This window comes from Oenanthe melanoleuca, chromosome Z (assembly GCF_029582105.1).
Source record: "Oenanthe melanoleuca isolate GR-GAL-2019-014 chromosome Z, OMel1.0, whole genome shotgun sequence".
Classification (NCBI taxonomy): domain Eukaryota; kingdom Metazoa; phylum Chordata; class Aves; order Passeriformes; family Muscicapidae; genus Oenanthe; species Oenanthe melanoleuca.
Window position 1 is genome coordinate 7,307,851 of NC_079362.1, and position 20,285 is coordinate 7,328,135.

Consider the following 20,285-nt stretch of genomic DNA (forward strand, 5'->3'; position numbering starts at 1 on the left):
TCACAGATCAGACTTCAAATACTGGGAATATTTTGTCAATATAATAACTGATATATCCTTGTATATATTTTAAAAAATGGATATTTATATTTCTACTTACTGAATATCTTGTGATGAATGTTTTTTTTCTCTGCAAAATAAATCAGTACTTAATTGTAGTAAAAAAGCCTTTGTGTAGAACTATTTATAAGAAAAAGAAAGACACAGTTGGTTTGAAAGTCTTCCTAAACTGCATTCTTATTTCCTTAACAACATTTATTTCCAGTCTAAACAGATAGAAGAGCCTTACAGATATGAGAGTATTTTTGTCAGTGTTTCTGTATATTTCTGGCTCTGGAAAATCATCTGGTAAAAATGGATATAATCTGAACTCAGATTTATTCCAGACATGGATTTAGCCATGGTAGGGTGTTGTTCCTTGTATCCCTGAAAACAATTCCCCTTTTAAGTGTGTAGAAATACTTCAGATATAACATTAAGAAAGCAGTAAAGATTTCTATATGCTTTCTCATTATATCATAGATACCTATTTTACTTTAGTTTTTCTAGAAAATAAGAAATTATAATTTTCATTTCAAGTAAAAAAGTTACCACCCTGAAGAAGTCAAAGAGGTACAGAAATGGATAACGTAATTTTAAAAATCCACCATACTTCTGATTGGTTTAGATTTCCAGACATACATTGAATTCTTGAAGCAACTAAATTAAAATCTGAAGTTGTGTGTTCCTCTGTCATAGACATCACATATGGGGATTTAAGACAATTATAGGAGCCTGCCTGATTTATGTTTTTCAATTAAATTGATGTGGAAAAGATATTTAGACATTTGAAATTCCATGTGAGTCAAGTTTAAGCACTGTAGAGGTTTTACTCAGCAGAAGGCTCAGTTCTAAAAAAAAACAAAATTAACTTTTCAGAAGTAAAATTGAGGGACAGATAAGATATTTTGAAACTATTTATTCACATAAATGAGAGTTTGCACAGGAAAAAGAAGAAAAGAGTTTCCTGGATGACAAAAAAGTTTCCTGGCCTACTAGAAAGAGAGAAGATGGATAGAAGTACTAATGTTGCTGCTTTTTATAAGCACATTTTATCAAAGGGTTGCTCTGAGCTGTGATTCTTTGAATTGTGTTTTCAGGACATGAGGGTGTTTTCCTACTCTGCATTTCCTGCTGTCTCTGAAATTGCAGTGAGGGCTCAGAGTCAGGGCTGGGCTGGGGGCAGTGACAGAGGATTGACCCAAATTTTTCCCCCTCACCCTTTATCCCAGTGCAGGAACAGCAGTGTGGGTCACCTGGGGAAACCACATTTCAACCCTACATAAGGCTGTCCTTCATACCTGAGCGTTTCCTTTACATGACAATTTTCCAGCTTTTCTTTTCCTTGGATTTTTGGCAATGTCAAGTACAAAAATGTGTGCTCCACAGAAACAGCTGCCGTTTAAAATCCAGCTTCTCCTCCTTTTGGAAGGTGCGAAGGGAAGCTGCTTTGGTTAGGAACAGACTATCTGCCAAATGAAATGGTACCATTTTTCTGGGTGAGAAAGGGTTCTTTGTGGTCAGAAATGGCAGCTCATAAGGCAGCATCTCAGTCCATGCAATCCACAAATGCTGGGTAATTCCTTGTTTTGTCATCAACAGCACCGTCAGATTTCTGTTGGACACAGCTGATGCTTTTCTACAGAATAACTTCATTTTAGCTGTTAGTTTTCCAGTTGGATCTTGACACAGCCATTTTTAGGAAGATCTCATGTCTCTGCCAGTTTTTGGAACAAAAAGGCAGATTTCAGGGAGCAGTGTTACATTTCACTGGTGATTTTTAACACTCCGTGTGACCTGCAGTGCTGTCTCAAGCACTAAGAATATCTCAGTCATGCGTCAGGTTTAAAAAAAAAAAAAGAAAAAGGTGTTATTCTGTCTTTTAACTTCAATTCACAAACTTGAGTCTAGATGTTTCATTTCCTGATGGAATATATTTGCCTCTTGGAAAACTAAAATTTCAAACTTTTATTTTTTTCGAGCCAGGATTGACACTTACAGGACAAACTCTAAAAAAATTGCAGCTAAAAAAATTGGTCATAGTAACATATACTTTGTGAAGTATTTTGGAATCAGTACTTGTATGGTTATGTTTTATGGCCTTGTTGGTGCTTCCAAAATAAGCATTTAATAAAAGACAAAAGACCTACTTGCATGGAATTGGGGAAAAAAAAGCCATTTGGGGGGTTTTATGTGTGTTTTATAAGCATTTGGCTCCACAAAATCCATGTGGCTTTCCATCAGAATCTGCTGCAGTGATTTCTAAGTCTATACTGAAAGCAGTCCAATAAATCTGAAAATTCCAACAGCTTTTTAGATGAAAGGTGAGTTCCCATGTCTCAGTGTAAATTTCTGACTTTCCATATTCCTGTGGCTTAACCCAGTTGTGTCTCTGAGTCAGTACATGTCACAGAAATGAGTGCAAGGGTTTGGGATGAAAACAGACTTTTAAGTGTTGTTACAAATATTCCAGATTTTTCTGAAAGAGAGGATCCAATAAACCAATGAAAAAAAATAACAACTAGGGGAAAAAAAAAACGGTTAATATTTCACCATGTGATCATCAGCAGAGGAGAAATTGCTGAATTTTTGACCTGACGAGCATTTCCTTGTTCAGTCTTTCATTGAATGAAGCAGAAAAGACCATGCCAATATTCTTGATTTCCAGCATTCCAACAATAAAGGCAGTGGAAACAAATTTTCTGTTGATTTTTTTTTTTTTTTTTTTTTTTTGAGATAGTTTCTTTATGGTTTCATCAACAGTGTAATAAAAAAATAAGATTCAATATTAAATCCCTCAGGCAGTGTATGCATTTAATAGTTTTTATTTCTGCAAGACTTAAAGAACTTTCAGAACTCATTAATAAAGTGTGATTCTTTCTCTCTGTCTCCTTCCCATGCTTGGTGAGCTGCAGTGGTTAATGTTGCTTTTCTTCAGCTAATGAGGCCAGAATGCCATTGAAAATGTGAAAGTTTTGTCATCTGCTCTGCCTCTCCATTGTCTTCATAAAGTGATTGAGTCTTGTTTATAAACAAGCAGGAGCTGCTGGTGCTATTAGGAATTAATAGAAATTAATAATTAGGAATAATTATGGGTTTGAGACATTGTAACTGTAAACAATATAAACAAAGATTTTACCTCTGGTGTGTCCAAGTCCCCTCTGGATTGTTAAGAGATGAAACCTCACCCCCAAACTATTTTTCTGGGTTTAGCTGAGAGTGAGAAACTTGAAATAACAGCAAAAGTTGTGAGAAAAACCCTCTGAGGGTTTTCTGGGTTTAACACATCAAATTTATTATCATAGCTGTTGTTGTTACCATCATGATCACCATCATAATCATCCTCATCATCATACAGGGATCATAGCAACATATTTTGTATGGCTTGTTCTTTAATAAATTAGGTGTTCCCAAAACATTTTTTAGCTAATTGCACAAGTTTTACTAATGAAATCTAACTATACTGCAGTATTCTACATCCACAGTAAATTAATGCATCCTCAGTACTTCAGGCATGTGCTTAATTATGTGAGCAAGATTACTGGTTTCATGACACTGAACATTTATTTATTTTATGACTTAAATTTATTTTCCAAGTAGTAAATAAATTAACCAACTCACCAAATGATTGAATAGCAGTGCAACAACAAAAATTCTGCTCTTGCACTTGGTGTAGTTATGGCTTGTAAACACACTTTAGTTTGAAGAAAGCCATTTCCTTCCTCTGGAAACAGGTTATTGAGATTGAGGATGGGGATAGTTCTGTGCCTCATCATTCTTCTTCTGTTTCAGGGGTCCTGGGGGTGGTAGACCTTGGCCAAACCCAACCAATGCCAATTCTGTAAGTAAATATTACAAATATATTTGACATCTTCCTGTATTTAGGGAAGTATCTTCATGGCAGGCCCAGCACTGCTATAACATAAAGGCTGTCCTGGGGTCCTACATGACCAGCAGTGTCTGATATTTCTCCAGAAGGCAGAAAATCTTCATTTTCATTCAGGGATCATATACTCTGAGTTTAAAAATGTCCATTTTTGGCACTTCAGAGGGATAAGGTGGGTCTGGCTTGCCCTCCTAAACAGTTCTTCCTGGTTTTTTCACTTTTGGCTTTTTAATTCTGAAGTTCTTTTTCTATTTTCTTTTGCGTGCACTGGATTAAAATGGATATTTTTAAACTGATAGTTAAAGTCTTTTCAGTTCCTGAAATCAATTGGCAAGTTCAATAACAGATTTATTTGTAACAATCATTTGCCTGACAAGTTGTCTGTAGAAAAATTTGTGTTTGTCAGTACAGTTGCTGCTCCCACAGCAGCAACTGGCCTGTGTTCCTTTGGAGAGAATAACAGCAAAGGCAGTAACAGAGAAGGAAACCAGATTTTTCACAGGATTTCTCCAGGACACTGTCCTTAAAAAAACATAAATAAGAAATGGAAATAAATGCCCGTGTCTTCTAAGGTGAAAGTTGTGGTATCATCTTTTATGGTGAAGATTGTAATCAAAATAAGGTATCTCTAAGAACATACAAATTCATTTCATGCTTGAAGTCCTGCTGACTGAAATGCAAGTATGTCCTGCCTGAGTTCATAAACCTTATAAACTACATTTCCTTAATAGTCTTATACCTTATCATTTTAATACTGTATTATTTTTATAGTCGACATTTTAAAGTTGCTGGAAAGAGGTGTTTATTTTGCCAGCAGAGGCATTTCCCCCCATGATTTTAGCTGTGTCTTTAGTTCCCCTAATTGAATGAGCACTGACCTGCAGCTGCCTGGAGCCCATCCCAGCACAGAGGAAATCACTGTTTTTTCTGTTGGTGTTACAGATACCTTACTCCTCAGCCTCTCCTGGGAACTACGTGGTGAGTGCCTTCGTGTGTGTTCTTTGGACATCACATCTCGTTTAGGCAGGGAACAGCAGCCCAGATGTTGATGGAAGCTCCCATGTGCTGGCTGGGAGCTGCACATCTGGCCTGCCCCGAGGTTTCCCAGCCACCTCTGGTGCAGATGTGGGTGTTAATCACCAGGATCGCTGGCAGCCTGCTCCAGATTTCCCTCAGAAAACATTTATATTCCCAATACAATGAATTGTCTACAAAAATGAAGGGCAAAAAGCCCCTTGGCTTCCTCACTAAAACAACTGAGAGAGTTGTATGAGAGTTTCTGAACTTCTGCAGGAAAAAAGTGTTTATGTGTAGTGCTGGATTTTGTCTCTGTCACTACAGATTAACTGTGTTTATTAATTTAGACTCTTTGTTGCTGTTGTTGCTGCTGCACTCAGGTTTTTGTACAGCTGAGGAGCTCTCCTAAGGCAGATTGTATGGTCTGTTTTTATGACATGCACAGGCCTGGTGTCAAGGGGTGACAAGGGAGGATTATATAATTACAAGCAATTTATTTTGCCATTTGTTTAGACAATTAGCTGTGGAAAAGGTTATAATTCCTGCAGGTGTCTGTAACTACAGGACTCACTTTGACACAGCTTAGTGGAAATAGACAAGATTTGCTGTCTCCAATTCACTTCTTTCAATGCAGAACTTCACAGAACTCTCTCTGTTTGGAGGAGGTTTAGTGGGTTTACCACATTCTATTGTTGAAGAGTTTAAAGGAAGAATTTAAAGACATTTTGGGAATATTTGATTTCATAGAGATCAGGTGTTTGGGGATGAGGGTTGGGCTGGAGAGCTCCTGAAAAAGGTTTTTTGTGAAAAATCTGGAATTATTCACTTTGAGAACTTACAAGATTAATCTGTATATAATATATTAATATATACTAATATAAACTTATTTACTAATATGTAAGTATATATGATATATATAATGTATAAATTTACAGATATATACTCTTTATACATACATAAAATTATATTCTCAAAGTGAAAGTAATTGATACCAAGAAACTCTCTAAGAGAAGAAAAAGCACAAACAATGAGAGTAAAACAAATTTAAAATGAGATGCAAAAGTTGACAAAGACAAGTAACTTTTCTTATAAATTATCATCTATCTGTTCCTACATGTCTTTATGTGATGTTAAAAAATATGCAGATAGAGCTTTTAAAAGAAATCAAGTAAGTGAGCTTAGTACACAGGTATATGAAAAAAATGTATATGGAGAGCCTGTGATGCCTAGGAAGTCATATGGGTATGGATAAAATGTGGATGTAAATTTATGGATAAGAGCTAATAGGTAAAATGTGTGTGGACAGATATCCTGTAAGCAGACAGAACAACCAGACCCTTGTAATCGCTCCCACTAATAATATATCCTTGTCTGAAATGGAGTATCTGCTGTTTTAAATGATAACAAAAGAGAAGAAGTGCAATAATAGTCATATGGCAATGGAAATAATAACTGTTACTAGAAGTCTCTGTATGTTTTATTATGAAAAGACAGTATTTATTGACTTAAATTGATGTAGGCATTTTTACCAAAGTGGAATTTGGTAGTTTTTCATGTTACCTGAAGGGGTTCAACAAATGTAGGAAATAAGTTGTTTCTGTTCTTAGTAAATGATGAGGGTGATTACAATAAAATTCCTGGAGAAATCTTAAAGAATCTTAAACTCTTTCTTAACAGCCAGAGCATTTTTTGTTTCTTAGTCTTGATCAGATTTGTGACATGGAAATACGTGAAACTTTAAAAAATACGCATTCCTTGATGTGGGGGTTTTTTTGTGTGCCTGCTTTAGGTTTTTTCTAACCTTCTAATTCATGCTAACTGACAATTTTTACTCTTCCCAGGGTCCTCCAGGAGGTGGAGGGCCACCAGGAACACCCATCATGCCTAGTCCTGCAGGTACTGAAATAGACTTGGAAATAACAAAATTATAAGGATACTTTAGGAAGTATGCTAATTACTTTTTTTAATAAAGAATCATAACTAAATTATTTGGTCCATGTTTTCTGTATCAGATTTTTTTTTCCCTACTTGCTTGCTTCTCCAGCACAGGAGGGTAGGGAAGTTTCCTAACTGGCCATAAAAACTTACTGTTATAATAAGTATAATAACTTCATTGAGTACAATTCCAGAGATTTAAATAAATACAAATAAAAATGAAAAGCAAAACAAATAAAACTCCTTAAAAATGAACAAATGAAAAAAGGCAACCTAAGGTAAAGATATTTTGAAATTCTGTTTTCCAAAGCATGAAAACACTTAGAAATTGGCCACCTGTGAGTTTTGCCAAGGTATTTACTCGGGTCTGAGACCAACAGCTCAGATACTCCACAGCCCAGCCACCCCGAGTGTTCTGACGTGAGCCAGCAGAACCTGGGGACAGCCAGGGATGCATGTTGCAAAAGGATCTGGTGGATAAAGAACTTGTTGCCTGCCTCATTGAATATTAAAAATAACTTTATAGGCCATTTCTACTTTAGGCTAAAAGCTTTTCTGTTCCCCCTTTTCCTCAGATAGCGTCTTTGAATGTTCCACTTGTAGTGCTCTGTATATAATGGAATTATTTGCTTGGATTAATCCTTAGAAAATCAACTTGGAAATATTAATTAGTAGACAAAACACTTGATTTATCTTCCTATTGTACACAGAAGACCATTGGGTGTGGAATGGGCTTGAGGAGGTTCTGGTTGCAGAGTGCTGAGCTCTGTGCAGATACCGATTTTCCAGAATTGCCAATATTTTTTTTTAAATCACACTGTTCCTTAGGAATGTATACAGACTTTTGTCAGGTCATTCTCCTTTGGGTTTTTGTCAGTTTGAGGTTTTTTTGCAAGTGTTGCACCAGGCTGTAACATGAAGATATATCAGCTAAAGCCTCCCTCAGGAGTGAATGATCAGTATCACTGAAGACTTGGATATATTCAAAATCATATGGACTTGACAGGGATGAGAGTGAAAAACTGTAACTCTCAGTCTAAGGAGAAGCTTTTTATCATTTATTACAGATGGAAAACAAATTACAGGAATTATTGATAAGAAACAAAATCCTGTTCTATGGATAATATTGAAGATGAGCGAAGAAATTTAGAACTCCAGGAAACAGGGTTTTAGTAATTAAATAGTTAGAGATTCTTGTGATTTATAAACCTTTTAACAGTAATGCATAAAAGTAGAGCATAAAGAGTAGAGAAGTAGTCACTTGAGGACCATGGCAATTACTTCTTTTCATAGCCCTGTTGTGTGGCAGCAAGGGATAGAAAGGGAATAAAATCTGCCATTGTATTGCCACTGTGTATGGGATTGAGGCATGGTAATAATAAGAACAAAATGACAGGAAATGTATGAGGTGAGCAGTTTTATTGAAAAGTGTATTTTAGCACTTAAAATAATCTCTTATTACAGATTCGACCAACTCTGGAGACAACATGTACACTTTAATGAACGCTGTGCCACCTGGGCCAAACAGACCTAATGTAAATATGAATCTACTTACATCTTTCTTTGAGTAGTGCAGCCTTTTGTTTATCCAAACACTGCGTTTCCAGCAGCTATCATTATTGCTAAACTTTCCATTTTTATGGGTGGCTCTTTAGTTATGGGCCTTTGGGGAAAAAAAAACACCAGTAGAACTTAAAAATAAATATATGTATATTTCCTAAGTCATTATGCAGTAAACTGCAGATTGGCTATTATGGTAATGTCTTTTAAATATGTGAAGAGCTAAATTGAAGGTTAATTATGTAATTGGACAGAAACTGCTCAAGTTGTGGAGGTGATGGGGAGCTTTCTGACTTAGGATAGGTCAGGTGGGGTTTGAAAGCTGTTAATTAACCACTGATGGATTTAAGAGAGTTATAAAAGTTCCCTATAACTTCAGTAGGGATAGAGATGAGTTGCCAGCACCAGTCTGAAAAGTCAAAGAAAAAGCATTGAAGTAAATCATAAATAAATAAATAAATAAATAAATAATAAATTGTTGGATTCCAGCCTACAGAGACAACAGTCTCCAAAAATCATGAAATTGACCCCAAAAAATGCCGGTTATCAATCCTCACGAGAGACCTTCTCTTAAAGTTCTTAATGGGACTTGAGAGTCTCTTCTCATTCAGAGCTGAGGATTTGTCCTAACTTTCTTTCCCCCTTCTCCTGAGGAATATTTTCTCTTTATTAGGCTGTGTGAAAAATAATTGTAGAGTTTTTAATGGCTGCTCCTTTTGTAGTTTCCACTGGGGCCAGGCTCAGACGGACCCATGAGTGGACTGGGCGGAATGGACTCACATCATATGAATGGATCATTAGGTAACAGTAACTGTAAATATTGCCAGCGTGGTGAATTTTCAGTGCTATTTCCTGTGGCTCATTCTTGGAGTTCTGTGGAAGACAGTTTGTTAAAATGTATGGGGAAAGTTGTACATACATCAGTAGGATGAAGGGAATTATTTGAAGAGGCTGTGGCAACAAAAAAATTTCACCGAAGCTCAGTGAGCTTCATTGTGAACAATGACAATTCAGCATAGGCATCTATCTCCTAAACAGAATTACTTTTTTTTTTAGGAAAGCATGGCCCTGAAATTTTAGGTTACTTTTTATAGGGACACTTTTACAGCCTTTCTCTGCCTGTTACAATCCTAAAATGGGTAGTTGGTTTAACTACTAATGATGCACATTGCATTCAAATCAATGAAAATCTGTGTGAGAGGCAGCCGCACCTTTTCCTGTCGCTTTCTACAGCCTGAGAAATTTTTCTCGTTAGCTAAAATGAAAAATTAAATTGCAACAGTTATGGGAGGATTTTACATGTACCTAGCACATAATTCATCCTTCTGGGCAAAATAACTCCTGATAACATCTGTGTGTCTGACATTTTTAGAGAGAGAAATCATATTCCCTCTCAGCCCTAATTTGCCTGGCTGTATGAAATAGCTGTTTCGGTCTTCTCCCACAGCTCCTACATTTCTGACTGTTTTCCTGTGATACTCTTCTAGTTCTGTACTTAGTACTCTTCCAAAATTTGTTTTTCCTGAGAATATAAGTCTTTTGCTGCTAAAAAAAATGCTTTTCTTCATTCATCCATCCTGAAATTGCATTTCCTTTATTCTCTGCTTTACCTGAGGTGAGTGCTACAGCATGTGAAAAAAACTCCTCAATTAGTTTTCAATAGTCTTACACTCATTATATTTAATTTTATTTGATTTCCATAATTCTGCTTTCTGTTTTCTTCTAAGAGATACTCAATACATGTAGTGCAGCCAAAGCTGATGGAGCCTCAGATTGATTGATTGGATTATTCTGTACCAACTGCAAACTTTTACTAAGTTGGTTATTTTTTAAAACATTGATATTGCACTTTGTATTTTCTGTAAAAAAAAATTATTGGATTAGCTTCAGCTCAAAACTAACTGAGCAATTGTCTGTTTTAATTTCAGGCTCAGGAGACATGGACAGTATTTCCAAAGTGAGTATCTAATCAAATATTTGGACTTTTCACTCAAAACTAATTTCCTTTGTCTCCATTATTAATCTTTTCGTTATGCACCTTTATTATATCATATCTTAATTATATATAATTACCTGCAGTTCATAATCTGATTGATCATGTTGTAGTCTTTGATACTCTTAAAATAAATGAAACCAGTTCTAATAGTCAGTTCTAGTCAAATGTAAATTTGGGACAATCCCCTTAGGGTGTCGCAGCATTGGGTTTGTCATCTCTGTAAGGTAATGTTAATATCTTAATCCTCAGGATAAATTTCTGAAAACTAGATTAAGATGTAGTTTCAGAAGAAGCACTGTTTTGATATCACAGCCGTTAAATAGCTGGAAAAGGATGTGAGTTTAATCTGCAGGGATTTTGCATCTACAAAAATAATACTTGAATGCGTCACTTCTGTAAAAATAAACTGCTGTGGATGTGATCATCATTAATTTAGGAATTAATGAGCTGATGTGGTATTGGTAAAGGGGCATAAATAAAGAGGATCCTGTGTTCTTAAGTTCTGTAACATTTTCAGACTCTGCACAATGTAAAGTGATGGATGGAAAAGACCACATTGCCTCAGTTTTGCTGGTCTGTGCAGTGAGGGATTCAATAAAACCCTCCTGTGAGATGACCAGCACACATCACATTTATAATCAAAGTCTATGGGTTTTTTTCAGTATTCTACTGCAAACTGCAGCATTTTTAGCGGAAAAAAGCCAAAACATTTCCATTTCCATGGAATAATTTTTAAAGCCAGTATTCCCCTTACAGCTGTTCAGTATATGCTGGTACAGGTATCAGCAGCTCTGAAACTTGGGTCCTAAACAATTTACCTGGAAGTCTCGTAATATATTAACCTACATGAATAACTAATGAAAATCACATTTGATCTATGTGTTTTTTAAATAACTAAAAGAAAAATGCTGTTAATTTTGTCTTTAAGACAGTTGTCCATAGAAAATGGATTCAGTCCTGGTAGAATCAGTACAGCTCACAGAATTCATAACTTTCTAGAGAAGATTTTGACTAAATTGGCTGAATGGCAAAACACAAAGTTTTTTATTAAGTAAATTCAGATGAGGGCCATAAATTAACTGAAATTATCCATGTTAAATAAGCATTAATAACCTGTGTGCAATGCCCATGGAATTTATGCAGGCATCAGGGGCACTCTTGCTTTGGAAAATCCTAGCTGGAACTATAGTGCTGGATCCCCACTGGCCACAAAAGCAGCCTGGGGAATCACTGAAGTGGGAGTTTTTCAGGAATTTGGCCCTTGGGGGCTGGTGTGGTGCAGCAATGGCAGAACGTAAAAGCTTAGTTTTACACAGAGCAATGTAAAATAGGGGGAAATCCCTTAGGAACCAGTAAAAGGGCAGGAGCAACATATAAAATAAATATGAGAAGGTCTTTATATTCCTGGATGTTAAGGCCAGGGGGAGTGATGTGATTGTGTTGCCTGACCTGCTGTGTTCCCCTGGATTAGTGCTTGCTGAAGGTCCAGCAGCAGTGGCAGAGCCAAGGCAGTAGTCAAATCTCTGGGCTCTGGGTCTCTGAATATCCGGTGTGCTGGCTTCACCGGAGAGCAAACTTGATTAACTGGTATCAATAACCTCATTAGGATCTCAGTTGTCTTTGATGTGACAACACTGAACATGTTGTCCAGTTCCCTGAGGATCTCAGTTTTGGAAGTAGTGAATTAGACTGAAGAATGCAGAAGGGCTAAGGCAGGGCTTTTGACCCAACTCTCTGAGCTGTATTTCAGATGCTGGTAAAGAATTTCTGCTTGCATGTCATGTATGTAATTAGTTTGGTATTTATATTTATATTGCATTCCATTTTTCTGCGTTAAAACAAAAGCCAAGGAAAGCACAGTGATAGATGTAAGGATTTCATTGTGAGATCCATGATTTCACTCCTCTCTTTCCCTGACTATTTTTCCATCATGAGTCTTCTGAGTAGGAGTTGTAACAGTGATGTAAAGAGGATTGCCCATGGCACAGGAATGGCAGGGTACTGCAAAGCAGCTTTGTAAGAGCACCTGACCAATGGTAGTGTGTACAACAACCATGTGTGAGCTATTGATGCACAGTAATTTCTATGGCAAATACCTTGTTTCACCCATTCTCCTCCTCAAGTTGCAGAGGTCACTGTGCACAATTTTTGTAAGACTTTAGGTTGTTAGTATTTCAGTAAATTGTGACCATGATGAGCAGCCCTGACGCACAGGCCTGTGCAAAGGTCTGTATAGCTCTGATCCATCCTGCCTTTAAGTATATCTTTTGTCTCTCTTTAAGTACATACTCATAACTCACATATGTCAGGGCTCACAGACCTGGCTGCATTCAACCGCAGGATTTAATGTGGTGACAGAACTTCCTCATATACCTGCTGCAGCCTTTTATAGCTTTTCTTCACTTCAGCAGAGGCAGATGCTGCCTATAGCCTGAAAATGAGGCACAGGTAAATAATTCTTGCTTCAGGGAAGAGAACATTACTTAACAGACTAAAATTAGTGACTGAATCATTCAGAACCCTGCTGGGGCTGATTTTTCATCCTTGAGAGGCCCAGTGCACTGCACAGTGCACCTGAGTGCACCAAGTTCTGTGTGGAGCATACCCTGGGCACACCTGGTGAGGCTGGGAAGTGAACCAAAACCTTCAGCACTGAATCTGTGTTTTGCAATCTTATTTAACAGAACTCTCCTAGTAATATGAGCATGAGCAACCAGCCTGGCACTCCCAGAGATGACAGTGAGATGGGCGGAAACTTCCTAAACCCTTTCCAGAGTGAGAGTGTAAGTATTCCATAACCTGGGTTGTTGGATTGCAAAGGTGAACCAGTATGTATCTCTGGCCTTTTGTTTAGAAAAAGAAAATTTAAAAATTTTGTAGTATGCTTGTAGTGCAGCACTGTGTCTTGCATGTTTTTTAATAGTTTCTGAAAGTACGGTAGTGATTTGAATAAAAAAATGCTGTGCAAAAAGCTGGAACTGGAATAGGTGGGAGGCACAGATTGGCTGCAGAAACTCTATGCACCAGGTCAGTGGAAAACCAGGGTTTACACTGAAGTGTGTGATGAGAGCACTGGTAGATTTCATGTTGCAAGAGGCAGTGTGGTGTTGCACCCATAAAAGGCAGAGGTTCCCACTAGTGTTCATTCTGGGGCAAATTATGTTGGTTTTTTTTTTAATATTGAATGCTCAAAGCAGCAAAACGTGGTGTACAAGTTTTACAGAGCAAGGCTGTGAAATTGTCATACTCATGTGCCTGAAGCTGGGTTTCTAAATCCATGTCTAGGTCCCTAAATAGGAGTATAACCTCATTACCTGTGCCAGTAGCGACCTGCAGCTCAGTAAACAGCTTCTGTTAGATCACAGCATAGTTGAGTTCCATGGAAAATTTCCTGGGAATCAGATTTTATGGGGTTTTGGGAGGTTTTCTTTTTTAGGTAGTGGAAAGGAAGAGTCTTTGCCAGTTAGCTGTTGGTGGGCACACATTCAAGTTGTGTGGAGTATTGAAGAAATCTGCCATACACAACCTGAAAAGAGCAGTGTTTATTGTCTGCCAAAATGGCAGTAAGCACAGAACCTCCATGAAATGTGGTCCCTGCTCCTGGCAGCCCTTGGCTCCCAGTCTGGCACACTCTGCTGTGCTGAGGGCAGGCAGGGTCACTGCAACAGGGCCTTGGGAACAAGAAAACACCAGTGGTGCCCTGCAGAAAATCAGTGTTCTCAGACACTTCCTGGGTTCTGGGTGTTGTGCTGCCTGGAAGAGCCAGGCACTCAGATTTCTCAAGGTTTTGTTGAGATGTGTGCCTGCAAGGCAGGAGTGGCACATGCCAGGGGTGTCCCTGTCTGCTCCCAGGGACTGCTGTCTCTGGAACATTGTGGCTCTGTCATCCTGGGGAGCTGCTTTGCTGTCCAATCCATGTTTTGCCACTGAGCTGCTCAGAATAGGTATTATTATGGAGTCCTTTCTCAGGGAGATTTGCTGTTCAGTTCACCAGGAATTTTGGTTAGGGGTAAGTAGCAATGTAGGGCTTAATAACCACGTTGAAAATCCTAAACACCTTGAGATTATGCTTTGATTCCTTTCCCAAAGTGATTGGCTCAGATACAGGAAATAAGTTGAGCAGGTGATTTGCTTTAAGCCTTGGAATTGATTGCCAGATCTGTGTAAATTACAGGGGCAAGACCCATGTAAATTACTCTTTCTATATGCTTGGACACTTGGAAATGACCAGCTTCAAACTCAAGACTTGGCAGAATATTTAGGGCACATGTGGTTTTGCACAGGCAAATTTATCTTACCTTTTTCTTCTGTCAATTTTCCAAATGCTGATCTTGTTGCATTTGAACATTTTCCTCCACTTAGAGGATGTTAGACCAAATTAAGTGTTTTTGCAGTCCACAGTTTTCCATTTGAAAGCAAATTAGGTGTATAGATGTGGATTTCTTCTAGGCCCTGTGGTGTGCCATTGATTACTTTAATGAAGCTCTGCTAACCTGAGGGTAGCTGTAGCTTGGGTAAGGGCTGCAGTTCAGTTTGTGTCTCTGCAATAGTGTGATGTGCTGTTTGGATTTTTGGTTCACATACAGGAGAAGGACCACTCGTCCTTGGTTCACTCCCCTAAAACTGCTAACACAAAATAGTACAGACCAAAAGACTGATTTAATCAGAGTCATACATATCTTTGTTCCTTAAAGTAAAGTAATCAAAAACTCCCCAAAATCTTGTGTGGTTCACCTACCCATGAATGCCAGTCTGCTTCAGACTAGGCACCTGCCCAGGTAAATTCCCCAGCAGCCAGCACTGGGCAGGAAGGGGTGTGGAAAGCCTCAGTGAGGTATTGGTTCATCACAGCACCCAGGTAACACCAAAGCAGCCTTCAGGGGAGCTGCCTTTGTCAGCAGTGGCTGTACTTTTGCCTGAGAGAAACACAACAGAAGTTCTGGGGACACAAACTGCACTACAGCCCCAACAGAGGCTGAAGCACAAATTCAGGAGGGAGCACAGGAAGCCTGTGCTGCAGTCCAGGTGTGGATCTGCCTTCCTGGGGGCGGGGGGATGAATGTTTGTTAAAATGTGGATTCCTCTTTTCCAGTACTCCCCTAGCATGACAATGAGTGTGTGACCCGTTCTCAAGTGTCGCCATGAAGACCACAGTGAGTTGGCCCTCTCCAGAGAGCTACTGCAGAAGAAAATTATTCGTCCCAGTGTACAGTTTAACTAAAGGATCTCAGACACAATCAGACCCACCCATTTTGTTTTTTTCTCCCTACCATCTCCCCCGTTTTGTCAAGAAAGTGGGTCCCAAACATGCTTGAGACACCTGTAAGGAGTGGCATGCGAGAAGCGCCCGAGGTGGAGCTGCCAGCGCCTGTCTGTGTGTGTACATGTGTGGGTCAGCGTGGGGTGTGTGTGTGTGACACACCAAGCACACACACACACACAGACCCCAGGACACTGTAAAATAGGATCACATGACATCTTACGTAGAAATCAGAAGTAGGGACTTTTATTCCATTTCTTTTTTTTTTTTTTTTCTTTCACGTTTACATTTTAATTATTAAAATTTGCTTTCCCTCTCCCCTCCTGAACTGTTTTATGTTGCATATATCACTGCTTTATAAGTTATTTTTTAAGTTGAACTCAAAGGATAAATTCTTTTGATTTTGTTAGTGTCTGCCATCATGGATAGGAATAAAATTGCTTATACGAGCTTTCATTACCTTGTGTTTGATACCAGCTACCCTGTGAATCACAAATTGTACTGTGTCAAGAAATAGAAGAAAGCTCATCTTAATTTTTTGGAGAATTTAATAACTTCCACCTAGTTTGGGGATTTTTTTTTGATACTTTGCCTTTAAGAGAAAAAAAAAAAAGCACTGAAGGTTATTTTTCTTCTTTAATTGAAGCCTAATATCTGCAATATCTATTTTAAATGGAAGCCTGAATTTGATACAAGCTTCTCAGTTTATATAGAGTACTATAAGGTTACTGTAAGGGAGCTCAAATTGCTATAGAATCTAGCAATAAAGTGTCAGGGCTTCTCCTGCCCTTGGAATTGAGTTTTCTATTTAGCATGGTCTTCTGTAGGGGTGGTAGTTAGTGGAAATACAATAGAGTCCTTACCACCAAAACATTTTCTAACAACTTACAATTATGTTTCCCATTTTCAGTGATTCTCAAACAAATATGAGCAATCCATTTTCCTAATCATAAACAGTATTTCCCAAGCACATTTAGAAAGTCAGGTCACCCTGCTGCTTGGGTATGTGTTTTCTGCCATATCTGCCAGAATTAATTCCCACAAAACTTCCCAGTCAGCAGCCTTTTTTTTTTTTTTTTTTTTTTTTTTTTTTTGAGCCAAAATGCCACAGTAAACTTTTTATGACTACTAGCCTTGTTGTGAGGGTGTTGCCTTCTGCCATGAGCAGAAGAGGGTCTGGGTCCTTTTAGGTTCTGTTAGGTATGAAAGCTGGGGACAGAATGCAGAAAAAGGCCTAAAGGAAACACTTCTGGAAGCATTCCCATTTCTCTTCAGGCAGAGCTCTGAATCCAAGATTATGGTACATTTACTTCGTTCCTGATGGTTTTCAGCTCCCCCAAGAAAAAAAAGGGTTTCAGTTTATTGTGATACGAAGGCTGATGATCAGCAAGGCACAAAGTGGCTCAGCAGAAATTGGTGCCACAGACAAACAGCAAATTCCTCACCTTGAACTTAAACCCAGAAGAGCCACTTGCAGAGGAGCAGTAGTTCTGGGATGTGGTATTTGTGCAAGGGGATTTTCTTTTATGAACTTGTGATAAATTAATATCACCCATATGTGATGGGCTTCTGATGGTAGCTGAACATAACAGGATGTGTAAGGAATACTACAATCCCCTAACTCATTTTTATTTCCATATATTATATGTGTATAATATATGGAAATAAAAATATTTTACACTTTACTTTCCTGGTAGGGCTATTCAAAGATGAAAGTCTCAGAGGATTAAAATTATGGTGAAGTATCAAAGATTTTGGTAGCATTACTTTTTAGTAAGAACTACTTGATTAGATGTAAACATGACCTCAATAGTCATTATATGGTTTTGTAGACTGTATTCTTATTGATTATGAAGGTCACATTCATTTGCTTCTCTTTGGAAAACACTTTGTTGCTGTCTCCAAAGATGCTGGAAGACCCTGCTATTGGCTTGAGTCACAAACACAAAATCAGGTGTAATTTCCTCAGACCCTTTGCTGTTGTCACTAACACCGCTGGTGTGTCCCCTTTACACCCAGAGTCCAGGTGTGCTTGCAGCCTTTGTTTGCCACTTGTATATCTGTGGTAGCCTTCCAGGAAGCTGAGGAGTCTTTCTGGCCCAGTTTCAGTCAGATGATGTCACTGCTGATGGACTAAGGTAGATGGGAACATGCATCAAGTGCCAAAGCCCATTCCCAGGTCAGTGAGCTGTCAGGCACCTTGGGAGCACGGAAGTCTGACCATTTCACCTGTGCATGGAACTGCTGGCACAGATTGGATATCACTATTAAAACATGTTATCCTCACTTTGATACAAGAGCATAATGTCCTTTCAGCACATAATTTAGTCACTGTGTCCTGCACGTCTCATACCCAGGCAGCAGCTGATGTCACTAATGCTTTGTCCAAGGCTTCATCCAGCCTCAGCCACGCTCCTGGAGAGGCCAAGCTCTGCAGCTGAACCATTAGAACACAATCTTATCAACTTCAAAATTACACCTTTTTTCTTAATGTGCACAGGGCTTTTTGCTTGTTCATTTTTCTTTCTTTTGCTTACAAATCCTTGTAAGATTTTCATGGTGTCTGAAGTATCAATATGGAAAGAAAGACTGTTCCCAAAATCTCAGTTTTTGCTCCCACTTACATTTTTTGTGCTCCAGATACCAGGAACAATGTAACTGCTGTTTGGTTCTGTCCTTATGCAACAGCACTGCTGATAATATCAGAGCTTGTCTGGCTGTAGTAGGAGTTTTATTTTAAATGGTGCAAATCTTCTCTCACTGGGTTTTTAGATAGATCCTGCTCTTGAGTCTAGAAATAAATAAAAGGTGATTCTGTGAATGGGTCTTTCAGGCAAAGTTGAAGTAAGCCTTTTTAAAAGCAAAAGTGATTAAATCTTAGAGTAGCAGAAATAGAGAGTAAGGTATCTCATAGGCTATGAGAACTCTTGCAAATACTCCAGCTTTGTAGAAATCAGCTGAAACTGGATTCACTTGTGAACGTCACAGTGAAATCAGGGTCTTACCTGCTGCTTAAACCTATGGAAAGGAATGTCCAGATCCAGATGTGTTTCCACCTTACCCAGATTTTATTACCATGTTCAAGAACAGGGCTTGAGGCAAGGAAGAAGCTGTCTGAATCACAGGTAAAGCATGTGGCCTGGCATGCATTAACAAAATACCTGTATATTTGCATGAAGGGATTAAATTATTTTCTTAATTTTCTCATTTCCTGAGAATGAGGAAAAACTGCAGTTGCACTTCCTACTCGCCAGAAATTCCATTGTTTATTTGGAAGCCTTCTGGTTGCAGAGCTCTGGCCACCCAATATGTCACATGTGCAGAGACAGTAACAACTTTCAGGCTTTCAGCCTGCTCCCCATAATGTAGGATTAAATGTTTCATGTCCCAGGACATCCAGCTGTTCCTTTCCTTTCCAACAGGAATACTCAATGAGAAATATGTAGGCTAATAATTTCTTTTAAATAATTCCACTTGGGAAGAAGTGAACAGAAGCTTGCTTCTTTAAGGATGCATCAAAGGACAGCTTCTTGAACTGCCTAAAACCAACTGAATTTTCCTCTGTTCTGTGGCTAGCAAACACAATACTGCATGTGCAAATGATTTGGAATTAGATTTAATGAGGGACCAGCTGTTACAATATTTAGTGTTGATCACTTTATTCAAAATGACTTTTCAGCTATACATGTTGCACAGGTTTCTATTTCTGTGTCAGTTAATTATTAAGTGTTTTACCCTGTTCCCAGTCAGCTCTGATTCATTGCTGTTGTCATGGCTAAGTATGGACTGGCTTCTTCAGTAATCCTACACCTTTGCATTTCAAGAATGTAAAATATACCTTAATGAGGCAAAAAGTACAGATAAATTTGTTTCTCTTTAATTCACTATAAGTGGTAATTTAACTGTAGGTGCTGTCACAGACACACTTGGGTTTGCTTAGGCCTTAAGGATGGGAATCCAGACAAAGCTCATCTTTCAAATAAACCCCTATAAAACTATTTCAACACTGTTGTCTCACATTGAGGATCCAATTCATGATTTAGTAATTCAAAACAACTGTAAAAATTCAGAAATAAATTAATTAGGTTTAAATTTTGCTGTATGCAGCTCTCTACTTTTCAGATATTATTGGCACAGTTCAATAAACTGCTGCTCATGCCAATTCTGCTGAAAGTTTGATTAAACAATTCACATCAGGTCAATTTTTTTTTTGTAGGCTTTCACCCTGGTCTGGGTCAAATATATTACTTACCTGTGGTGTAACCTTGTTTGGAAATTGTAAAAACAGAGTACATAGAGCAAAATACAGAGGGTCTGTTGAAATTACCAAAATGACATTTCAACCTGAAAAATGAGAAAAAAAGAGTTTAAAATACTGCTTTGAGTGCACTCCTGTATACTGTCTACATATTGGAAACAAATTGCAGCACCAAATCTAGACAAGATAAATTGTATCATCTACTCAGCACATGAAAATTCTGATCCTGCCAACAGCTTCACCTTGATTTGAAATTGAGTCTGCACATAGTTAAATTTAAACAGATCTAGGAACACAACTAGTATTTTTCAGGAAATTAAAAAAGTAGGACTAG

General features: G+C 38.2%; 1 protein-coding gene across 4 annotated transcripts in view; it reads left to right on the top strand.

The window, feature by feature from the left end:
* The window catches only part of SSBP2 (single stranded DNA binding protein 2), a 123,587-nt gene extending 107,438 nt beyond the window's left edge, over window positions 1–16,149 (top strand). For all 4 annotated transcript variants that reach the window (XM_056513823.1, XM_056513822.1, XM_056513825.1 and 1 more), the window contains 8 exons: window positions 3,832–3,880; window positions 4,868–4,903; window positions 6,784–6,838; window positions 8,342–8,412; window positions 9,160–9,238; window positions 10,366–10,394; window positions 13,118–13,216; window positions 15,526–16,149. In XM_056513823.1, coding sequence (XP_056369798.1) covers window positions 3,832–3,880; window positions 4,868–4,903; window positions 6,784–6,838; window positions 8,342–8,412; window positions 9,160–9,238; window positions 10,366–10,394; window positions 13,118–13,216; window positions 15,526–15,555 — 448 coding nt within the window. In that variant the 3' untranslated portion in view covers window positions 15,556–16,149. The remainder of the gene's footprint in view (window positions 1–3,831; window positions 3,881–4,867; window positions 4,904–6,783; window positions 6,839–8,341; window positions 8,413–9,159; window positions 9,239–10,365; window positions 10,395–13,117; window positions 13,217–15,525) is intronic.
* The last annotated feature ends 4,136 nt before the right edge of the window (window positions 16,150–20,285 follow it).